Source organism: Erpetoichthys calabaricus, chromosome 10 (assembly GCF_900747795.2).
Source record: "Erpetoichthys calabaricus chromosome 10, fErpCal1.3, whole genome shotgun sequence".
NCBI classification, from domain to species: Eukaryota; Metazoa; Chordata; class Cladistia; order Polypteriformes; family Polypteridae; genus Erpetoichthys; species Erpetoichthys calabaricus.
This window is the reverse complement of record NC_041403.2, coordinates 109,175,357-109,200,093: the sequence shown is the minus strand read 5'-3', so window position 1 is coordinate 109,200,093 and position 24,737 is coordinate 109,175,357. Positions and strand designations below refer to the sequence as shown.

The 24,737-nt window shown below is 38.0% G+C and overlaps 1 protein-coding gene across 1 annotated transcript in view; it reads left to right on the top strand.

Annotated features, from left to right (window-relative positions):
- Window positions 1–14,973: 14,973 nt before the first annotated feature.
- The window catches only part of LOC114659307 (cadherin-22-like), a 785,264-nt gene continuing 775,500 nt past the window's right edge, over window positions 14,974–24,737 (top strand). Inside the window, exon 1 of the mRNA XM_051932845.1 lies at window positions 14,974–16,199. Coding sequence (XP_051788805.1) covers window positions 15,987–16,199 — 213 coding nt within the window. The 5' untranslated portion in view covers window positions 14,974–15,986. The remainder of the gene's footprint in view (window positions 16,200–24,737) is intronic.

The window sequence follows — 24,737 nt, the reverse complement described above, 5'->3', positions numbered from 1 at the left end:
TAACTCTGTTTTACATGTGTCATATTTGTTGCGAGATACACAGACGGCAATTGAGCCAGTTAGTTAGCGCTAGTGTGGGAAAGAATGGCTTCTGCTTCTAAGATTTCTCAGAATCCTCCTGCAAAATGGAGGTGTTTACAGCTTTATCGCCTCAAAATGGAAATGCTAATATTCATGGCTAGAATCTGTTATAGGAGATGCCTAAATGGCAAACTGTAAAGTGTGCCGTAGAGCATTTTCTGTTGCACATGGCTGTGCGCGTGATGTCAAGCAGCTTGCTGCTGGAGAGAGGCATGCTATTAACAAGAGAGGAAGCACCCAGAGTGTTGCACAATTCCATCACCTGAAGCAGACATGGTAATGACACATCGTTGATTTTTTGAATATGCTAATTTGATTAATAATAAGTATATGGAATAGTAATTCAGGAAGAATTGCATTTACAAATAATCATGGCTAGCATAGGAGACATGTAATAACAAGAGCTAATAGAAGAGATGCACATTTCATTTCTAATAATATAGAGTCATGCAATAAAATAGTAGCCTACTACTTATGATTATCTTTATTATAATCAACAGCTGCTGAGATGACACATATTTATCATAGCGTAAAGCACGATCTAAGCTACAGTTTAATAGTCCTAATTGTGTTCTGAAATTAAACTTCAAAACTTTCTCCGAGTCTTTTATATTCAATACTTGATGTTTACAAACACATACCCTAATCCTCAAAGTCCCATTCCCAGGCACCACCCTCCCCATATCCCACCCTGCAGGCATTACTCAAGTGGCAAACCTAGTCACAGTTGTAACACTGGTAGCATTACGAAAGCAAGTTGCTTCTTGTGTGTGAGCTGTAGCAGCAATATAACAGCTTTTTCTAACATAAAGTGGTAATTTCACAGTGGGATGAAAAGGAGAAGAGTAGGCAGTGAACTTACCTACAGACTTCATTAACAGCTTCTATCTTTCATTGGCAGTTTCAGGTATACAGTATGTCTCATGCGCATGTGTGATACCATGCTGTAATTTAAACACTGCACCAAGGCTAAGCACAAGTGTGGACAGACAGTAGCTAAGGAATACTGGCATGGGGGAGTTTGTTATAACTCAGTAATTTTGGTTTTGATTTAATGTCTTTAGTTTGTTTTCCGGCGTATGTTTAAAATTTAATTGTGCAGTGTATTATTTCGTGGAGCTGGTCCATGTCCCCTGCATAGTGTAAATTAGACATCCCCAACTCCAGTCCTGGCTGCAGGTTTTCATTCTAACCCTTTTCTTAACTTAGCGCACTGTTTTTCCTGCTAATTAACTACTTTGAATTAATTTTAATTGACTTGTTTTTTAAGATTTGTTCCCCTGAATTTCTTCATTGTTCCACAGAATTGCTTCATCTCTTTGCTTAAATGGCCCCCAAACAGAAATGAAATGTGAAGTGAGTGAGCCAACAGAAGACCAACTAAGTCAGGGCCTCAAACTTCAACCAATTTCACTCTATCCCTGTTGTTAATTAAACTTGTTCTTTAATTCCATGGCTTGTTGCTGCTCTTATTGTGCAATAGCAGACATTTCCAAAAGTGTTGATTTTCTCTTTTCTAAGAGCACTGGTAAAATGTTTTGAGGACCTAAGCAGATCAACATTCCTGAGACCTTCCTCTTTCTTTATTTTCAGATACTGTATGATGGACACAGCTTGCTGGTCATGTTTTGGCTCATTTTATATCACATTATTGTTTGGCTGCTAATTAAGGAAAAGAAATAATTAAGGGGTCTGAGTCTTCAAGATCAAGTCAAATAAAATTAATTCAAAAGAAGTTAATTAGCAGTAAAAACCAGTCACTAATTATGAAAAGGGTTAGAATGAAAACCTGCAGACACTGCAGCCCTCCAGAACCGGAGTTGGGGACCCCTGGTGTAAATGGTAGTGCCCTACACAACTGTTGAGTACAAATAACTTTCTTTGTAATGTCTGTGATCGTCATAATGAAAGGGGTTGTCATTGGTCAATTGATAGAGCGAGGCTGAGAGAGCAAAGCGGACCAGTCACATGAGAGCTGGGTGGCTTAGCAGTTGGCTACATCATAGCAACAGAAGACACTCCTGTTAGCCAGTAAAAGGCTCCTGATTCTTATAGTATGGAGGAGCATTACTTTTGTTGATTGTGGGTTGTTTCAAAGCCCAGTTTTGAATGCAGCTATAAAACCCGTGAACTCTGGTTTATTTTAAATTTACTTTTTCATTTTGATTTGATTTTACCAGAGGTATTTTTTTCCTTTATTTGCATTTTTCTTATAATTTTCACTATAACCAGCTATTGCATCTTGACCTGTGAGTCATTTTAGGTGATTGTGTTGAATACAATATAGCTTCTTTTATACATCTGCCATCGGTATTGACTACCTTGTGTCACCTCCACTGCTACCTGCACATACTGTATACTTCTGGCACTGTCTCTATTTATTTCTAGGATTCTGGTTTTATTTATTTATTTATTTATTTATTTATTTATTTATTTATTGTGTGTTTTTTTTGTCTATGTTCAATGTCTGCGGGGACACATGCAAGCAAGCATTTCATTGTACATGGTACTTGTACTTGTACACATGACAATAAAGAATTGAACTCTTTGTCTACCTTTGGTCCCTGTCAGTCCCAAACCACTAGCAGGGCAGGAGGGCATCTACTTCCACAGATGGTCAATGACAAAATTAATTGCAACACTGGGTACAAAGCAGTAACCTGGATAGATCACCAGTTCTTTGCAGGGCACATCACACAAACTCTCACACTCAGTCATACAAAATTTCCATTCAAACTCACATATTTGGAAATGCATAGAGAAAACTCCACCAACATGAGGAGAATGTGTGAATTCCAAGACGATGGAGACCAGGTTGTTCAACAAACTCAGATTATAAGGATTGGGATCTCTTGATAAGCTGAAGCTTCATTAATGTTTTCTGCCGTTATTGAACATTGCAGACACCAGGGAGGGTGCCAGCTCCCCAAACACCCAACACAAGAAGGCTTTGGATATAAGTTAAAAACCAAAGAGTCTTTTATTCGTGGGAAACTCTTTGAACCAAGTATTTCCCACCACCACAGCCACAAGTATATGCAGTCAGCACAATAAGCACAATAAAACTTTGTCTTCTCTCTCTCTGTCACTCTGTCTCTCTCTTGGTCTCTGCCTCCTCCACTCCTCCATGCAAGCTTTGTCGACAAGTCTTTGTCGACTCTGGCTCACTGATGCAAAGTAGGCAGTTCCTTTTATTTTACCCGACCCAGAAGTGCTCCCAATCATCCACACATGGGGTCTGTCAGCACTTCCCCGTGAGAGAGAAACACCATGGCGAAGGGACTTCCCATTCCTGCAGCTCCCCCTGGCAGCCCCCACAGGACACAACAGGGCTGTACCCCAGGACTACAATACCTGGCATGCCTTGCAGGCACCCATGTGGGAATCTGAGCCTGGGCTCACTGCCATTTAGCGTCCTGGGGGAGATAAAGCCCTGTATAAGCTGTCTCTCCCTGTCCTTCCCCCTTAAGGGCATTCACAACATATAGCTGAAGCTTTGAAGCTGTAGAACATTAGCAGCACATACCCTATAACCTGAACCATACAGAGAAGATTATAATCTGTACACCTTAATATAATTTATAAAAACTATAAACACTAGTTTGGCCTTTGTGATAAAAAGCATCTACGGATTACTCAGTTTTTACTAGTTAGGTTAAATATAATATCTTGTGCCTTATTTATAATGAGAAATCTGTAAATATTGCTGATTTTAGATATATAGTTTATAACTAGAAAAGACTCAATTTTATCATTGCGAATATTAGTATCAAACAACACATTACCTGTCTATATTTTGAAGCATTAGGTTCAGTTGTTTCAGACTTTTGATAAATAGAAATGTTACCATTGATCCATGGGGAAAAGATGAATTATAAAAAAAAGTCTACCTTAATTTTTTTTATTTATTACTTTCATTTGCCCAGATGTCAGAAACTCCAAGATTTTGTAAAATATCACACCCAAAAGACAAAGTAAATACAATGTCAGACTCTGAATCAAACAGTCAGAAAATCAGCACCATAAATTTCCAAGACAGATTTTGCTGAGTTTTTGAGTTCACGTTCAAGCACTCTGTTGGGATTGTGGCATTTAAATTCCCCCTGTTCCCGGAACAGCTGCCATTGGCTGGAAGTAGATGTCATTTCTAAGGCGCATGCAAGTTTATGTGGCATAGGCAACATTTTCATAAATGAAATATAGATAGATTTGTTAATATGCAATCATAATATGCAACCAGACAGAAGAGCAGCTTCAGCGACAGACTGCTGTCACTGTCCTGCTCCACAGACAGATTGAGGAGATCGTTCCTCCCCCAAACTATGCGACTCTTTAATTCCACCAGGGGGGGTAAACGTTAATATTTAACATTATACATAGTTATTGTCTGTTTTTTTCACCTGTATTATTATCATTCTTTAATTTAATATTATTTATTGTATCAGTATGCTGCTGCTGAAGAATGTGAATTTCCCATTGGGATTAATAAAGTATCTATCTATCTATCTATCTATCTATCTATCTATCTATCTATCTATCTATCTATCTATCTATCTATCTATCTATCTATCTATCTATCTATCTATCTATCTATCTATCTATCTATCAGCAATAATCTGAACAAAAGGATAACATCTTTTATGTGAACCCTGCATGTGCATACTACATATTGGTGTGTTAGTTTCTGTTGATTTTATTATCTGTGTTCTTTTCGTTTTAAAATTATTGATGAAAGTAAGTAAGTGCTTTATCATCTATATCTGGTAAAGAGCAGATGTAAAATGAAGATTTCCTTCTTACTCTGTATATAAGGGTCAAAAAGGGTGATCTCTAAAAGGGCTCACTGACATGGCATTTAACCATTTTTTCCATATCAAGTGCCCTTCCACTTACAGCATAGACCCATTACACTAACTTTATGTGAAAATGAATAGCTAAAATGGTTAATGACAGTTCACAATATCTTAATGGTGGTGAAGGAGATAACTAAAACTCTAAGATGAATTATGCATACAGAGTTTTTACATACAGCAGATAAGAATAGAGTTGCCATTTCAGTGACAACTCTGCTATCCCACAAAAGATCAGCTTTAGGGAGGCACCTGGATGACTGCTGTGACACAGAGATTTCCAAAAACAGCATGTTGTGAAAATCCTAGAAGACTCTAGAGCTAACATCCCAAAAGAATAATTCTTAAATAATTAAGAGTAAAATGTGCATAAGAAGCAAAGAGGCTAATAATGGTGACTAAAGAAAAAAACATCATTAATGTGGTGCCTGCCTTTCTAATACCAATGACAAAAAAAATTTGCAGTCCTTCTGAATTCACTTTAAAGGGGAACAGTCACAATTTTATAACATTTAATAGCAAATGCCGCAGGGTGTCTGGGCTTTCCCTTAAAGATAGGGTGAGAAGCTCAGTCATCCGGGAAGGGCTCAGAGTAGAGCCGCTGCTCCTCCGCATCGAGAGGAGTCAGATGAGGTGGCTCGGGCATCTGATCAGGATGCCTCCTGGACGCCTCCCTGGTGAAGTGTTCCGGGCACGTCCAACTGGGAGGAGGCCCTGGGGAAGACCCAGGACACACTGGAGGGACTATGTCTCCTGGCTGGCCTGGGAACACCTCGGGATTCTCCCGGAAGAGCTAGAAGAAGTGGCCGGGGGGAGGGAAGTCTGGGTATCTGTGCTCAAGCTGCTGCCCCCGTGAACCGACCTCGGATAAGCGGAAGAGGATGGATGGATGGATGGATGGATGGATGGATGGATGGATGGATGGATGGATGATGGATGGATGGATGGATAATAGCAAATGTGAGAATTTTTGAATGAGTCGCAGCATGAAATGATGCCACCATTTTTATATAAATCACCAGAAAACCACTCACACTACTGGACGAGCATTGAGTAAGTGGAAGAATTCAGAATCCCAAGAATCAATTCTGCATCTTTTCATGTCATGATGTTTTTAAAGCTCCCATGTGAAGCGGTACTTTTTGCTATTAAAGGATAGAGAAAAAAATTTCTGGTCCCTATTAAGAATTATTATGATTATTGTAAGATCATAAACCACTATATGTGTACCCTGTACACCTAAAAAATGAATAGAGAGCAAGAAGTGGGGTGAGCGTAATCCAGTAACATCGCAACTTAACATTATCAACCTGCTAAATACTATTTAGGGTCCAAAGCCTATCCCGTAAGCAACGGGCATAAGGCAAAAACCAACACCACAGGGCTTGCTCACTCACTCACTCACTCACTCACTCACTCACTCACTCACTCACTCACTCACTCACTCACTCACTCACTCACTCACTCACTCGAATATAGAATTTAGAAAAGATGATTAAGTTAATCTACATATACAGTAGATTAAAAAAGAACTCAGAGAATTTCATGTTCTACTCAGTTTACTGTGTAAATTTAATTTAAAATGAATCACTTGTAATTTTTACCTATCAGTCTTCATTCAATAACCAAGACTAACAAATTTAAAACATTTTTAGATAGGTTTACAAATTTATTAAAAATCATCAATTATCAATCTCTCATTCTTAGATGTATTCAAACCCTTAATTCAGTATTTTCTAGAAGCCCCTTTAACAGCGATTTACAGCTTTCACTCTTTTTGAGTAAGTCTGTAGAAGCTTTGTACATCTGAACTTGTGCACTTTACCTCATTCTTTCTGACAGATCCTGAGCTTTGGTTGGGTCAATCAAGGACGGTCATAATCTTGTCCTGAAGCCACTCATGTATTGTCTTGGCTGTATGCTTTGGGTCACTGTTGTGCTGAAAGGTGAACAGTCACCACAGTCTTAAGTTGTGTGCTGTATTATCATGGTATTGCCCTTGAATTACCCTTGCTTACTCTTTTTCAGGGTTAAGTGAACTCGCCTGGTTTGTTATTGGATTGGTCTACTCTTGCACCTTAAAATTAACACACACTCTTGTAGATATACAGAGACCCTAACCACAAAAGTGCCATATAAATGATGTATACACCACTCTCTAATACTTTAACCACATAAGTACCATATGAATGATGTGCCACTCTCTATCACTTAAAGAGACATATCTTCTACATGAACAATGTACGATGTCTTAGATGTATCTCAGACCTAAATATTACTTTTCGTCCCCAAGAATATATTCAAATATACAAAGGCTCAACATCCTTGGCTATAGGCCATTTATTAACCAATGAATGTCTTGCTTAACATACTGTTCACTAGTGGATAGAGCTCTCATCCTCAGCCCAATAAAACCTCCCAGCTCGGATCATATGGCACTTCCTTACTGCTCCAGGTGCTCTAAATATTTACCATATTACTTCAATCAATCTAGATATAAAAACAAATTTATAGAAATGTAAAAACCAATGTGGTATTTATTAAAGTACTAGGGGACTTTGCCCCCTGCTCACTTCGCTTGCCAACCCCCCATCCTTCGCGTCTTTGCCGCTCATGTGTGTGGATTTCACTTTCACCAAACACCAAATCTTTTAATTCTCGCGGATACGTCTCTTCATTGGGAAGAAACATTACTTTCCCCTGATGGCAACACAAATTAAATAATCTACATGTCTCTGACTTAAAGTTTAAAGCCGAACAATATATCCAATCTCTTTTCGTTGTTCCGTTATTTCCATTTGTTTGCGCTAATGCAATCTTTACTATCATTTTTTTCAGACTTTCGAGTTTTAGTACTTTCATTATCTCTAACCTGCTCTGCATATGTATTGCGCCAACGTTTTTGAACCCCTTTACAACATTCTACTTTGTCATCTACTCTTTGTCATTTATTTCCGGCCCTGGGTGTGGTTAAATCTCTTGGCACAAAGTCTCGCCTCGCAGGACTTGAAAGCATCTCTCTGAAAAAGTCACATCTCATCCCAGGCTAAAAGTCTCATCTCATCCCAGGATTTTTTTTATATAATAGAGAGACAATAATATCAGTAGGATAAAGTATAAAAGAAAGGATAGATAGTAACATTTGGATATATATCACCTTAAAAAGCTTACTGAAAGAAATTAGAGATGTCAAAGATTAATTTCCCAGGGCAGCTTTTTGATTAAGCAATTGGCAAAATACAAGAATTACGTCCTCCAATAAGATGAAATGGTCACACGTGTCTGACATTGCCTTTTTGTCATCGCTGTTTCTTCTTCTGACGTCACTCTCGGACAAGGCATATTTATTTTAAAATTCTTCGTGGGTTTCCAGAACATGTGATGTTACACACAATTGAATGGCTGGCTCTCCATATGATAAATAACTTTGCTTATGGTCTTTGATCTTTTAAGTTTTCGCAGGTTATAAAGTAATCAATGCAGCCTGAGGCATCATCCTGGTCTTTTACTTCATTTGCACAGATGTTTTAAAAGTGAGTTCCACTTCAGAAAGAGGAGATGCATTGATGTTAACAGCCTAATTAAGTGTTAAATTCATCGTGCCCATCTTGAGCTAAATATTTGTTTTAAGATGATTCAATCCAGGAAGAGAAGGTACTTTGAAGTTAACTGTCTTTTTTCACTTTGTCATTCTGGGTTATTGAGTATTGCTTGATAAGAAAAAAAATTACTATAAATCATTTTAGCATAAGGCTGCAATATAAAATAAGAAAAAGTGATGGGGCCTGAATTTCTTTCAGAATGCATTGTACTGTATATTGAGGTAAGTAATGATGGTGCAAAAATCTCAACACGCTTGAACTCCAGTTTGGTTACTGGTTGTCAGGCCTTTTTTGTACATTTTGCATTTTCTTCCAGAGATCACAATTTCTTTTTGTGGAGTTTGAATGTTGTTAAGATTATCAGCAAAAGTAAAAGAATATTGGAGTATACAAATATACCCTGGCATAGACCCTGGCACTGGCTCAAAGTAAAAGAATATTGGAGTATGCAATTATAGCTTGGCATGGACCCTGGCATCGGCTCCTGTCTTGTACCCACTGATGCTGATGCAGGCTCTGGCTCACTGCAACCATACAGTACAATGGAAGAGTAGTTAAAGAAAATAATGGATGCCAGTTTGGTAATTTTCACCTAAAATACATATTGTCATTCCTTTGGACTCTTTGATTATTTACTAGAGCAGCATTATATTGTTAGTATGTGCTGTAGTTTGAAGGAATCAAAGACTGCAAAAGGAACAATCATGGATTATTCTTCCTTAACAGAAGAACAAAATTGGCAAGAGTTGTAGTTAAACAATGCAGCACTCAAAGAGCAATACTTAGTTCTTATGTCAAATCATTTTCAGCTACTGTTGGATCACAATATTGCATGAATTGTCCCTTTACAATTACTGCATATGATGATTAAGCCTGCTGTACTTGTGACAAGACTTAAACACATCCGAACTTATGTATTTGGGAATTTGTGAAGAATGGCAGTATTAAATAATTTGGGATCTGTTGCTATACTGCATATCCTTGTCATATATACAGTGCATTTGTATTTCTGTTTTTGATGTGATTGCATGTTCTGGAGAGCCGGGTTATTATTGGGTTTCTATGTGGTTCAGTGATTAAAGAAAATAACTTAAATCCAGGAGATTGCTCCTTCAAATCCTGGATCAGTCACTGACTTTCTGCATGACCTTGAGCAAGCTGCTTAACCTCGTTTGCTTGATACTTTAAACCTGAAATTGAGAAAGAGTGTTTATTTTTTTTTTGCCTCCATTCCTCATAAAGTGTAGGGAATAACATTGGAGAATATAAGAAAAATCACTATATAGCCAGGATTTTTATTCTTCTTGTATGTTTCTCATGTTGGGTATGGTTGATTAAGAAGAGTTCAACATTAGTCACAATTGTGACTTTTGTATTTGATTTCTGTGATATCAAACACTACATGGAAAGAGCAGGGCAGTGTCAAGGTGAAGACTATCCCAGCAAGCATCAGACACAAGGCAGGAACAATGCCTGGACAGGGTGCCATCCCATCACGGGGTGAACACACACACACACATATACATCAGGGGCCTAGTTAACATTACCAATCCACCTAACTGTGCATGTGTTTGGGCTGTGGAAGGAAAGCTGAGCTCTTGAGGAAAAAACACACAAACATGGGGAGAACATGAAAACTCCACACAAGAAACACTTGGGATATAAAGCCTAGTCTTCTTGTTGGGAGACAACAGAGTTACCATTGTACCCTCCCTGGGGCAATTTTGCTACAGGTTTAAGAGACTTCTGGATTACAATATAGGGTAAACTTCATGAGCCCATTTCATTTGGCTTTTGATATTATCTAAGATGGTAGTGCTGAGTTATGTTTTTAAAAGTCACAATTAATGTTCATTTAAAAATACAAGCAGTGTGGTCCAGTGACAGAAGAACTGGACTTGATCTTTAGGTAAATGACTCTACTAAATTAACAGCCGCAATAAAAATAAGTGAGAAGAGCTGCTGCCTCATGTATCCATAATCCTGAGTTTGAATCCCATTCCCAGTCATTGTCTAGTCAGAGTTGGCACATTCTCTTCATGTTGGCATGGATTTTCCTCCCAAATACCCCAAGGTGTGCTGGTTAGGTTGACTGGCAATTGCAAACTAGCCCAGAGTGGGTGGGTCAGTTAGTGAGTCTTGGGGTGGACTGACATTCTGTCCAGTGCTGTTTCTTAACTTGTGCTCAGTGATGCCAGGATAGTTTTCGCTTCCCACGACCTTGAATTGGATTAAGTGGATGTGATATTGTTATATTATGGCATGTAATTAAAAACTATCCAAAGTACCTGGCATTGTCCAGGTATAAGTGTATAACAGGTGTGACGGGCGGGCATGGCCATTACCCGGCCGGGACACCAGCTGGATGGAAGGACCTGGGGAGAGAGCATCTGCAAGACACTACCTCTCATGGGATGATAGAGGGCAGCCCTCCTGGGTGGCTGTGGCACCACGGATTCCCGCAAGACACGCTGGGAGTTGGAATTTGGTACAGCCCTGTTGGGTTCCATAGGGGCTGCCAGGGGGAGCTGCAGAGCCTTACCTTGAACTTCCATCACACCTGGGAGTGATTCAAGGTAACATTAATGAGCCACCTGGAGCACTCCCAGGAGCAACATAAAAGGGGCCGCTTCACTCCATTCAGGAAGCCAGAGTCAGGAGGAGGAGGTGAACGAAGCTTCCCGGGAGAGGAGTGGAGTGGAGTGGAGGTGGAGAAAGAGAGAAGAAAAGGACTGTGTTTTGGTGTTTTTGCTTGTTTGTATTATGCTGCTGTGGGAAGCGAGAAAAAGCTCTTCCTTGCAGAAATAAAGTGTGCTGTGTGCTGCGCTTGTGTCTCTGCCTGTCTGTGTACCTGTCCCATTGGTCTACACAGGTTACAGTAAAAAAGCAAATATTTATATATTTTTAAAGTGTCGATGCTTTTCTCATTGCTGACTGAGATGCACATGCCCCATCTGGCATCTACACTACATCTTCATCAGTTCCTCTGCTCTAATAATTTCAGAATTTGTTCATGTTTTGTATAATTGGTTTCCGTAATTGCCATAACTACTTTCCAGGTTGGAACCATGGATGCAACTTCTTTATATTGCATGGTTTATTGTGGTTTCACTAACAGATGTTAAATTACATGTTAATAAGCTGGATGGATTGTTGACTAATGAAATCCATGGAAAGCAGAAACCATCTACAGTATTGGGGTCAGGTGGGGTAGTGGTTTCACAGACATCACTGTGGGTCTCTGTATTATTACAGTAGAGAGCACCAGTTGCCAGTATTCTATGTGTTTTATGATTTAAAGTTGTTTCATTCAGCAGTCATTTACTAAATGTTTGAGTTTGCTAGGGTGGATTGCAGACCAGTTGGACTGAGTCGTTGGTTTGTCCAACTACATAACTGAGAGTCACGGGAATGCATTGTGACTGTCTCTGACTCTCTAAGATTACGTAAATGAAGTCTGCAACTGAAAAATCACTGGAAACGTTGTGTAATGTGACAGGGACTTTAAGGGTTTAATGTTAAAGCTGATTGCAGCTTTTAAATGTGTGGGTGATTTCTCAGTTTTAGAGCTCTCAGCAGAAGGGGAGTACATATGGTGAGGAGTAAAACTGAACGGAGTCTAGCTTGGTGGGTGAAAAAAATGAACCAATTAGGAACATGACAGCACTAACTTCACCAGTTTACACTAAAGAAGATAACTGCTGTCACTGCTAAGGGCTCATTTTATAGATTTGCTGTGGTCTGACTTGTAAGAATACTCACCAGAAGCAATCAAATACTTTAAAATAACATAACATTCTCAAACCTACTCGGTCCAATTTGGAGTTTCAGGAGATGAACATTTCAAATTTTAACAAGCAATTCTGATAATTAGTTTCTTATGTATGTGATATAGGAAAACATTTTCATGCATAGTTCCATTATAATTCTTTACTATGGTATATGTGCCATACTGAAGTGCTGCATCATGATTTCTCTGTTATCAACTGCGTGAGTACGTTGAATTAGGATGTTCAACATTTTTTGCATTCTTCCAATAAATTAACTAAATAAACGTACCAAGACATGTTCTTTATTTTGTGCAGAAACTGTAGACTATTATCACATTAGTTAATTTGGTGAATTTTGGAAAACACACTGGTATACATCTTTGTAAAAGATAGAATTGAGTCCCACATTTCACAAGCCTAACCTTACATCTATAAATAGAAATATACCAGCAGTACATTCTTTAAAGTGCATGTCAAAGCATTCATTGACGGAAAGTCAGGTCACTTCAGAGCTGTCATTATGATAGGCTAACAAGTTGATAAGCATTTGTTAGATTTTAGATGATAATGTTGTTAAAAGGGAAAATTTACAAGAAGACTTTTTTTTCTGTTTTTCATTCATCTTTGATAGATTTTGCTTCTGTAAGTGAAGCTTCAACAGCTACTTTTTGGTATATGTTTTAGTTGAATTTCATTTCTGTATGGTGAGAATATAAGGATGACAATATGTTTTCTTGTAAAATTAGATAAGCAAAAATATAGTAATAATTGAAATAAGTTTTGACAATTTACACTAGCTGAACAAAATCTTTAAACCACTACACTACTACTGGGTAGGCCATCCTTTTGAGCTCTAAACAGCCTCAGTTCTTCATAACAATGGATTCCACATGATGTTGCAAATTTTCCTTTGACAGTCTGGTCCAAGACATGACTGCATCACACAATTTCTGGAGATTTGTCAACTGCACAATCATGCTGGGAATCTCCCGTTCCACCACATCTCAAAGGTGTTCAGTAGGATTTACAGCCAGTTATGAGAGGGTCATTAAACAACTCTCAACTCATTGTCATGAACTGAGATGACCTTTACTTTGTGACATGCTGCATTCATGCTGGAAGTAGCCATTACAAGAATGGTAAGTGGTGACCATAAAGGAATGGACACAGTCAGAAGCAATATTCAAATAGGTGGTGACATTCAAGTAATGACTGATTGGTATTAACAAGCCCAGAGTGCTAAGAAAACATTCTTCACAGCATTAAACCACCACCACCAGCCTGGACTCTTGACCCAAGACGGGTTGGGTTGCATGGATTTTTGCTGTTGGCACCAGATTCTGGAACTACCTAAGAAATTGAGACTAATCAGACCATGGTACATTTTTCCAATATTCATCTGTCCAGTTTTGGTGAGCCTGTGCTCACTGCAGCCTCAGCTTTCTGCACTGGGCTGACAGGAATGGAACCCGACATGTTCTTCTGCTTTTGTATTCTGTCTGCCTCAGGATTCGACGTGTTGTGCATTCTGAGATGCCTTTTTGCTGACCACAGTTGTACAGAGTGTTTATTTGAGTTTCCATGGCCTTTCTGTCAGCTCACACCAAGCTGGCCATTCTCATCTTTGTACAGAACTGCTGCTCGCTGGATGCTTTTTGTTTTTTACACCATTCTCAGTAAACTCTAGAGACTGTTATGCAGGAAAATCCCAGAAGATCACGAGTTACAGAAATGTTTCAAACCAGCCTGTCTTGCTCCAGAATTCCTGCCACAGTTGAAATCAGAGATCACATTTTTCCCCATACTGGTGTTCAATGTAAACCAATAACTGAAGCTCTCGACCTGCATCTGCACGATTTTGTGCATTGCACTGCTGCTACATGATTGGCCGATAGATAATTGCATGCATAAGCAAGTGTACACCTAATAATTTGTTCAGTAAGTGTATTTATAGGGGATACAATCTACTCCCACATTTCAAAAGCCTAGTCTTACATCTGTTAATGGAAATGTTCCATCAGTAAGTTCTTAAAGTGCATGCAAAAGTGTTCACCAACAGAAAGTCTGGTCACTTAAGAGCTGTGATTAGGGCAGGCTAACAAGTTGAAAAGCATTTGTGAGATTCTGCATAATAATGTTGTTAAAAGGGGAATTTTAAAAGATGCAAATGTCCTTTTTTATTTTTCATTCATCTTGGATAGATTTTACTTTTGCAACTGAAACTTCAACTGCTATTCTTTAGTATATGTTTTTGGTTGAATTTCATTTCTGAATGGAGAGAATACAAGGATGACAGTCTGACATTATATTTTCTTGTATTATTACATGAGCAAAAACAGAATAATAAGAAATAATAATTGTTTTGACAATATGTTATTGCAATTTGTAATATTTATAGCTACTAAATTATTAATGATTTATTAAAGAAGGTATAAACATAATTTGTATATTTTATTTTAAATTAATCTGATTTATGTCCTCTGCAGAAATCACATTTAATTTTCTCTCTGTATTTTCTTTCCAGGTCAACTGACAACTGCAGCTTGTGAACATTTGCTGAGGTGTATCATCAAGTCAAGTCAAATGTCTTAAGTGATATAAATGTAGATACTTCATGATTATCAACAAGAATAACTGCAGAAATTGACTTCAATCCCTTTCAGAATGGTAATACATGTTTCCTAGACTTGGAAAAGACAGGAGGATGATTAGAATTATAATTGAAAACAGGTTCACTTTCTGGTCTCCTCCATGCAGATTTCATGCTACAATATGCTTCTTGTATCACTTAAAACCACTTCAGATGGATTTCAAACTCATTTCTAACATCAGATCAGCTCTTTGCTTGTTCTTTTGAGATGCAGTCCAGGTTCATTTCATTTTCTTTACCATTGAACTGTGGCTCTGCCAAACTGATGGACCCTTTGAAGACAACTGAAAAATGTGAAAATGCAAGGAGGACATTTTAGAGTTAATGCCAACTCTACACGTATATGTAGAAATAGCTTTGCAATGTTTCCCTTGAATTTCCTTAGATTGGATCCCATGTGATTTATTCATTGGGAGAAGAATCAATAATCTGAAGACTGATGAAGTTACCTTAAAAATCAATTTTGTGTGGAAAAACAATTGCTATTTCTATGTGTTTTTTTGTTTGCCCCATGACAACCTATAAGGATATGTGTATTCTGACTTCAAAACATAACTTCCAACCCCCAAGGACTTTCACATCTTCTCTATGGATTTGCTTTATTCCCTTGCATTCTCCAGTATCAACATAAATGTGTTTTTCTTTGATGGTTTAAGCTTTTTATTTAACCAGTCACAAACATTCCCTTGACAATCACATGGGGTATGTGGGACAATGATGCTTTATACATAAAGAATAAGGTGTGATTGAAGATTTGTGTGGGAAGTGAAAAAAACAAGCTTGCAAGTATTTATAAATAACTATAAATGGAAAATTGCCTTTTCATCTGCTGCACTTCTGAACACACTTGAACTGCAGGGAGGTTAAACAGGTAGAATCATTTACCCACACACTGGAAAGTAAAGTATAATTTGGTCGATTGTAATTCTTAGATTTAGAAGACATTTGCTGTGGAATATTTATCAATATAAGAACTCAAGCATCCCCCTAAACTTTGTTCCATCCTTAATGAGATTAAGGGAGGTACTTCAAGATGGTATCAAGCAAAAGACTTTGGATTGTCCTGGCTCTGCCAATGGCAGTTCTTCTGGAGTTTTTTGGACAACACGTTGCCACCATGACACAGATTGCTTTGCCAGATGAAGGCAGTTCAGTTCTTCATGAACGTGTCAAGCGAGGGTGGGTCTGGAACCAGTTTTTTGTGGTTGAAGAATATACTGGAACGGAACCACTGTATGTTGGAAAGGTAATCAAATAAAATAATTGGATGTATAAAAATGTTGTTTATAATTAAAATGCTAAAATGTGAACTTTGCAGAAGGGAAGGAAGGACTTGTCCTATATTTGAAAATACATGGCAGACACAAAACTGTCACTTAATCCAGGGAGCTCTTGCGGTGTGTCTGTAGATTAGTTTTGTAAGGAGAATTGAGCTGCCGACCACTTTTTTTTTCCCCTAAAAGAGTTTTTTTGAGGAGTTTTTCCTTGTCTTCTTAGCGAATCGAGGCTGGGGGGCTGTCAAAAGGCAGGGCCTGTTAAAGCCTATTGCGACACTCCTTGTGTGATTTTGGGCTATAACAAGTTGACAACATATTGAATGTTGGTATTTTTTGTTATTTTTCTCTAAAAAATGCTCATTTTAGAAATGAATTTAAATGTGTGAGAATTCCAATTTGTTTTACGTTAGTGACAATATGTCAGACATTAGTATTCCAAAAAACATTTTTTAAATGTGAACTTTTCATTTGTAAGACTGGACGCTGTATAGCGCCCGACCCGACACAGATTGGACACGGGAGGCACGTGTAAAATAAAAGAAATACTTTTATTTTCTTCGTCTGTGGGCTACGCCTTCCTCGTACCAACAGACACAACACAGTCCCAAGCACAAGCACACCACTAATACACTGCACTTTCCCTTCCTCCTTGGCACCACCACTCCTTCCAAGCAACCTTGTCCTCCTCCTCCCGACTCTGGCTGCTGAGTGGTGGTCACTGGCTCCCTTTTATTGGGTACCCAGAAGTGCTCCAGGTGGTTGATTATCGACAAACCAATGCCCAAAAGGGGCCAGCCGCTCCTGTTGCAGCACCCCCTGGCGGCACCTGCGGAACCCCACAGAGCTGCACAGAACTCCAACCCCCATGAAACCCTGGGGGAGTCCGAGGCACCACTGCAATCCAGGGAGGCTGCCATATAGCGTCCAGGGGGAGATACTGAGCTTCCCACCCTTGTCCCCCTGGCAGATGTGGTGAAGGGGCGTCCCGTCCAGGAATGGGCCCCGGCCATCCGTCACACATTCTTTATATTTTTATTCTCAAAATGTTCTGTTTATAAGTGATTTGAATTGCACTAAAATCGTACAGATGTACAGGAACAACATATTGATAGAGTATCAATAGTCCTCCTTAAAAATATAAACAAATAAATATCATACAGTATACTAGGTGGGTCTCCGGTAATGAAAGAATTGTTTTTGCAGATGTTTATAATTTGATATTTACACACGTGAGGGCCCGGAATAGAAGTGTACTAATGGGTCCCTCCACAACCTTAGGCTTATAACAAATTAGCCATTTAAAAACACTGTCACTAAAAGAGCATTATCAACATGTACTTTATAACTTTTTAACACACATTCAAAAGGTTATTAGCATGTACTTTTCTTTCTATTCAAGCCAAAAGCAAAAGATAATGAGCTCATATATTATAATTAGATATTGGCTTAACTAGATTTTTTTCCATAATTATGACTGAGTTTCTTAAAATATCTACAAATTTTTTTTTGTTTTAATCTGTGATTGTATTGGTAAGACCAAAAGAAAATCAAACCTCATTAAGCAGTAATCAGAGATTGTTTCATTTAGTGGAATAATATTTTAAGTTTGGAAACATTTTTAAAAAGTGTCAGTTTTTACCTCTATGAGGATATTAAACTTTCCACCAACATTACATGATCATAATTTATAGTTAAATCTAATAAAAGCTTGCCTAATGCAGACTGAATGAATATGGCCCTGGTAGTCTGTAGGCTAGTACTGCAGTTGTGCTGGAATTTGTTCTAATATCTAATACCTCAAAGTATGCAAATTTGGCTAAATTTTAGAAACAGTATGTAGTTCATCACACAGAATTATCTCAAGACCAGTATCTCTTGGTTCATGAAGGAATGTGAAACCATTTGGTGCTGCCTCAGCTAAAGACATAGTTTCAGTTTTATTAAGACAGGATTCAGTATGAAGACATAAATCAGACTATGTACTTAGTATAACATTTTTTTTCAAAGCAGCAAATGTTTAACAAACAGTATTTTAAACTTCAAAGGTGTTTTTGATGGGGTATTAGACGTTTATTTAATTTGAAAGTTACTAGTACAGGAATCAGTGGTGGTAGATATGATTTTAAACCTAGATCTAATTATGCTATTAATCCTCCCATTATTAATTGATTTTAATTTTGTTTTATGACTAAATTATTAGTTGCCTCATAACAGGAATTCTGGGCTGCATGTACAGAGCCATAACGGGTGAGACAAAAATCATCCTGCCATTTAAAATCATGAGGCTGCGGCCTGGATGGTCTGATTAGTCAGCAAGTCATATTTGCCATATTTTGGATTGTAATATAAAAGATCTCCTCTAGTTAAGATGCAGTAACCATTTCTCTTAAAAAATCCAGGCCTCTTGAAAAATCCAATCCCAAAAAATATCTCAAATATTACAAATGCTGTACTTTTATTTGCACTAAGTCTCTAACTTGAAGCATGTGATATTACCTGTCTTTGAGTGCTTTCCTTTTCTCAGCCTCGACAGATGTGCTGCTAAGTGTCAAATACTGGATCTGGATATGAACTAGTGACCTGGGTGCTGATTCACTAAAATTTGACTTCTTAACCCCCCACCTCATTGTGACCCACTCATCCTGTGGCCGAATTGGTGTTTCTGATTTGGCTAACTATATTGTGGACTGGAAAGGATTGAGTCAAATCAGAAAGGGCTGCATTCTCTTAAAAAAACACTTTTTGGTGTGCTTAATTGCTGTTTGGTTCATGATGTGGTCCTCCAAAGCATATGCTTTTCTCACAAATACTAGGTTTACTACAGATTTTTGGCAGATAAAGCAATCAGTACTCTCAGCAGGAAAACCAAAGAAGTATATATTGCAGAGCACACAATGTATAAACCTGCACTTAACAGAGAACAGATTACGTTTAGAGTAGTGTTCATCATTTTCTCTTTGTGTTCTCAGCAAATTCAAAAATGACACTCTTGCTATGGAGTTCAGCTGGTTGGCTGCTAGATTCATGCATTCGCCATTGGATGAACAACCGATTACATTCTGATTTTTTTCCTAATCGAGCGTTGGCTTTTACCCTAGCTGGATTTTATTTTTCCACTCAGCTTGGATTACTTTTCTGCTCCTGGTAAATTATCAAAAAATCCTCCCAAGTGATACTAAACACTCATTGAGCAGGTTTTGGAGCAGCAAACTGCAAATATTTATCCCAGTTTTAGAAGCACTCTTGTAAGGGAGTAGCAAGTAATCCTCTTGGAACAAGATGGAATATATTAGTGTGGTTTATTGTATACAACAGGAAAAAGGTTTTCAATAAGCTCTTTGTCCAGGTGTTGATAATGCATATTTATAAAATCCTATTTTTTTATTTCTGTCATTGTAGTCACTTGAAAAAGCTGTGGTTTTCTTCCACATCCCTGGACACTTTTGATTGATGAAGAAAATATGTGTTGGATATATTGAATGTGATGCATTTCACAACTGTGTCAGCCAATTATTGAGCAAACTGCAAAAAGCTCTTTTCTACATAGAAAATTATATAAACAAATCTCTAACACACAATTTGCTATTATGTCCTCCTTAAAGTTAGCAGGGGTCACATCTTGCTTCTGTGGAAAACACAGTTTGATTTGTCAAAAATATCACAACAAGCCAAAGATACCTGATTTTTTTTGTCCACTGTATGTGAAAATGTCACATTTGTCACGGCTCAGATAGTACAGCTCCTGTCCATCTAAATCGAAAGCCTTATACAAGTGTGTGACTTCTCTGTCTTTTTTGTTATTGTATTTTCCTATTTGTTATTTTACTTTCTTACTGTAGCCAGTTTTGATTGATCTTTGCAAATCTGCCAGATGGATTTTTCAATAATGACATCATGCAAAACACCATTGATATTTTAATTCATAAACAACTTTTGTAATGTATGGTTTTTGTTCAGTTAGTCAAAAACATTTTTTACTTAAGTTTTAGTGAACACAACAGGCCACCTGGTCACCGTACATTTGTACCGTCATCTCATTTCTGACTGCTCATTCTATCCCATATTAAAGTGAAAGAGTTTTGCATCCTGCACAATACCAGATGCACACCCCTAATGTGTTTTGAGGCTAAGTGGACTTCTGTTGGCAATGCCATAGTCAGTTTTTGTCAATTAACATATATTGTAAGGTACAAATGATGGAGAGGAGAACCCCAAGCATGCAACCCCGTTTACTGCCCAAGTCCAAAAAAAATGTAACAAAAAAGATTGTGCAGTGGGTCAACAGAAATAAAGCATAGCAGTTGTCTTCTCAGATAAATCGTCTCTCTTGAGCAGATCCAGGTCAGAAAGTTCTATCATGTGGGACTGTGTTCGTCAGACTGAGATACCATCTTCCAGGAGCCCTGCCCGGAAGAGGCATGGAGTAACTGGCATTGGTTTGTGGCTCAGGTGCCCTCACTGAGCGGTTTCTCAGAGCAACAGAGGAGAAAACAGAGTGTATTGATAATGTTGCACCCGGTGTTGCCCCAGCAGTGTATTACATACCTTCTCTGAGCCTTGAAAGTAAACCTCAGGTGCCCATGCATGATATCACTTTATATGTTCCTTGAAAATGTTATATTGGGCTGATGTAAAAAAGGATTCATGTTTTCTTTAAATTAAGTGGAAAATGCTTTGTTCCCCTAAGCTTTGATAAGGGCAAACTTGTTAATTTTGTCCCGTATCAATATTGTTAGAGTAGGTAGATAGAACAGTGGCTAGATTTAGGGACTTCTTGGTAATCTAAAAAAGGAATATTTTTAACACATTGGGAACATTTGTAGCATATGAGAGGGAGTAAGTATAACCTACAGTCTTAAAGCAGTTCTTTACAGAGTGATGCCATAGGGCAGGGTTTCTGACTCCGGTCCTGGAGTGCTACAGTGGGTGCAGGTTTTTATTTTAACTCTTTTTTAAATAAGTAAACTTGTTTTTTTAACATTCAGTCCTCAGATTTGCTTAATTTTTTTCCTTAATTTCCTGCATTTTTTTTCTTTTTCACCTAAACAGAAACAAGATTTGAAGTAAACCAACAGATGACCAGCTAAGTCAGGGCGTCAGACTCCAAACAGTTTTTTATGTAGAAGACAATTCTTGTTGTTACTGTAATTAACTCTTTGAGGGCTAAATATTTTTTCCAAAAAACGAATTTTTCTGAAAATGATTTTACACAGAAATCAACATAACTTGTCTGTTGCTGCATGTTGTGGCTGCTATCGGCGCTTGTTCAGCGTCTCTGGCAGCAGTGGCTGTGCACAGGTGGCTTAATGGCCCGCAGGAATGTGTGGCAGGCCAGCTGCCTGGCTGTCTTCATTAGGCAGTCACAGTACGACACAATCTGGTTTGTACCTCTTGTCAATGTAAGTGCCGGTCATCCCACGTGAACACTGCTGTAGGCACATCAATTTCATGAACACGTTCAGCATCATGATCAGCTGGTGACCGATCAGCTGAAGGTGGTACCTCACTTTCATTTTCGATCTCCATCTCCATTTGCACCTAAATCGAAGTCCATTAAGTCAGAGTCCGATTCAGCGATAATAGACAAAACATCATACATGGAGTATTTTGCTTTGCACATTCACTTTGGTCTCTCGCCAGATGTCGAAGCAATTTTAGAGGTCGTTTGCTTTTTGCTACTCATGCACGCACAGGAAATCGAGGTCATATTAATGAAGCTAACTTTCCTTCTAGCAAAGAAAATCAAACTAAAATGTAACAGTTTTGTCACAGTTTACAGATGATTACCGTCCTCTACCCCTAGACAAAAGCCGACATCCGCCATGAAACAGTTAAATCCTTCATTGCGTTCCATTGCTTGTTGGTGCTCTCATTCTGCCAGAGCAGACATTTTCAAAACTATTGATTTACTTATTTGTAACAACACCATCAAAATGTTTTGTGGACCTGAGCAGATTAACTTTACTGATACTTTCACCTTTCTTTATTTTCAAATATAATGTGATGGACACAGGTTGCTGGTCATGTGTTGGCTTGTTTTTTATTTCATTAATATTTGGCTGCTAATTAAAAAAAATAATAATATTAATTAAGTGGTCAGAGTATTTAAATAGTTAGCTAAAGTTAAGGTTGTCCTCACAGGTGGCGCAGTGGTAGTGCTGCTGCTTTGCAGTAAGGAGACTGTGGAAGATTGTGGGTTCGCTTCCCGGTTCCTCCCTGTGTGGATAGCGCTTTGAGTACTGAGAAAAGCGCTATATAAATGTAATGAATTATTATTATTTATTATTAAGGTAAAAGAGTTAATTGGCAGCAAAAGCTGGTCACTAATTAAGAAAAGGTTCAAATGAAAACCTGCAGATACAGTAGCACTCCAGGAATGGAGTTGGAGACCCTTGCTATGGGAATCATTCACATGAAGGTTCCAGAAAGGACTTTTTATTTAGATCCATAACAGGTTCTATAAATCACCATCAGTCACAGATTTGTGAAATACCAATGAGTTTGTGATTTTAAAAGGACTCTTGCTGCAAGCAATAACGCAGGCTCAGTTCATGTTTCTTTACCTGTTTTGTCCTGCTAGCCTACCAGACATTAAAAATTTCTGTTTCATCCATATTAGGACTATTTTAAAAGCCCAAAGAGCTAATTTCATATTCAATGACCCCTTACCAGAATGAAATATTTTTAGTCAAGTGATGGCTCTACCAGGAACCACACAACCCAGTAAAGAGCCATTAAAGAACCATTACTTTTAAGTGTGTTTAGGGACAATTTCTAGCATTGGGTAACAGATAACATGCCATAATGTCAGAGTTGACTGTCATTTTTATGACATGAAAAGGTAACAAAGAAAGGCTGATTTTCTGCATGTGTGTTGTACTAGTGTCCTAACAAGAATCAATTTCTGGTTTGAGCCTGTTGTTACAGCTCCCTACTGGGCAAAGTGGACTACAAAAATAGATGTGCGAGTGATATTACAATATCTTAACAAGATGTTAATGTTGTGCACTATTTAATTAAATTATTCTAATACTCTGCATTCCACATTATGATTCAATTCCTATTTTGCCAGTAAGAAACCAAATATTCTATTACATATCAGCAGTAATAAATAGCTGTGCTGCTCTCTGCTGCTGTCTCTTTGATGATGAAAAAGAAAACAAAGAATTCATATTTTTTAAGAGACAGATGACAAGTGACACAAGTAGGAGTGTGCAGTCCTTATCCTTGCTGAAAAGACAGTGCCAGTTCATCTCTGACAATAAGGGACATCTCATTGTCTGTTATACATAACTTAAACAGTCAGCAATAAAGTATTAACACAGCTAAAAGAAACAAGGTCACAATGATGGATGATTTGCCTGGCCATTTTTATCAATGTCAGGCCAGGGGTCTTTATCAATGTTACTAACCCCGGTATGAATTAGTAAGGAGTCTCAACAGATGTGTAGTTCAAATGACCTCACAGGCCTGTATTAATTTTGCAGGATTAAAATCACTTTTCACATCACTAGGCCTTCTATTTCAAATCAGGATACCATTCTTTCAATCTATTATTAAAGGCACAAAACTCCTGATTGTACAAAATCAATGCACTTTGTGAATTTCCCCTTGGGATTAATAAAGTATCTATCTATCTATCTATCTATCTATCTATCTATCTATCTATCTATCTATCTATCTATCTATCTATCTATCTATCTATCTATCTATCTATCTATCTATCTATCTATCTATCTATCTTTGACTATCCTGGAAAGCAAGGATATATGATTTGTGTTCTGTTATCACACTTGGAAAAATAAATTGCCAGTTGAAGTGATTATTATAATCTCTGTCTGCTAAAGGAGTAGCATTAAAATGTAATTTTTCCTACTTCTTCGAAGGATGGAAGACAGGCAGGAGATGTGTTTAAGAACAGTGTCACTGAATGTTAGGAGTTGGATGGGAAGAAGTCAAGAAATAGCAAAATAATAGATAAACAAAAAAATTCCCATTCTATGTTTACAAGGTACAGTAGTAGAGTGAAAGTACTAGATATAGGATATATAGTATATAAGTTGTTCTGCCATGTCTGTGATACTGAAATAAATAGAGTAGGTCTACATCAAGAACTGAAAAGAAGAATTATGGAAGTGAGCATTACAGACTGACTGATTAATTGATTAAGATGGAAGGTACGTGGAATGGGAATGTCTGCCATATAATTAGCTGTTATGCAGAGGCAGTATGTGGGGTGAGGCAACCAGGTGATCTCATCAGGCAACACTTTTGGTAAAGGTGGCATTTTCATGCAACAGTATTTTTTTAACATTAGAATGGATGCCTGTTTGGAAGTACAGATGGCAGCTTCTTGGCCCCTGTACACACAAAGCCACACAATGGTAGAATCCTCCCATATGGATACCCACAGAGCAGATAGAAATTATAGTCCCCCCGCAGGGGAGCACTATACTACTTTAAGGATTTCCGCCTGATGTGGAAGTGCTTCCAACATGCACTGCTCC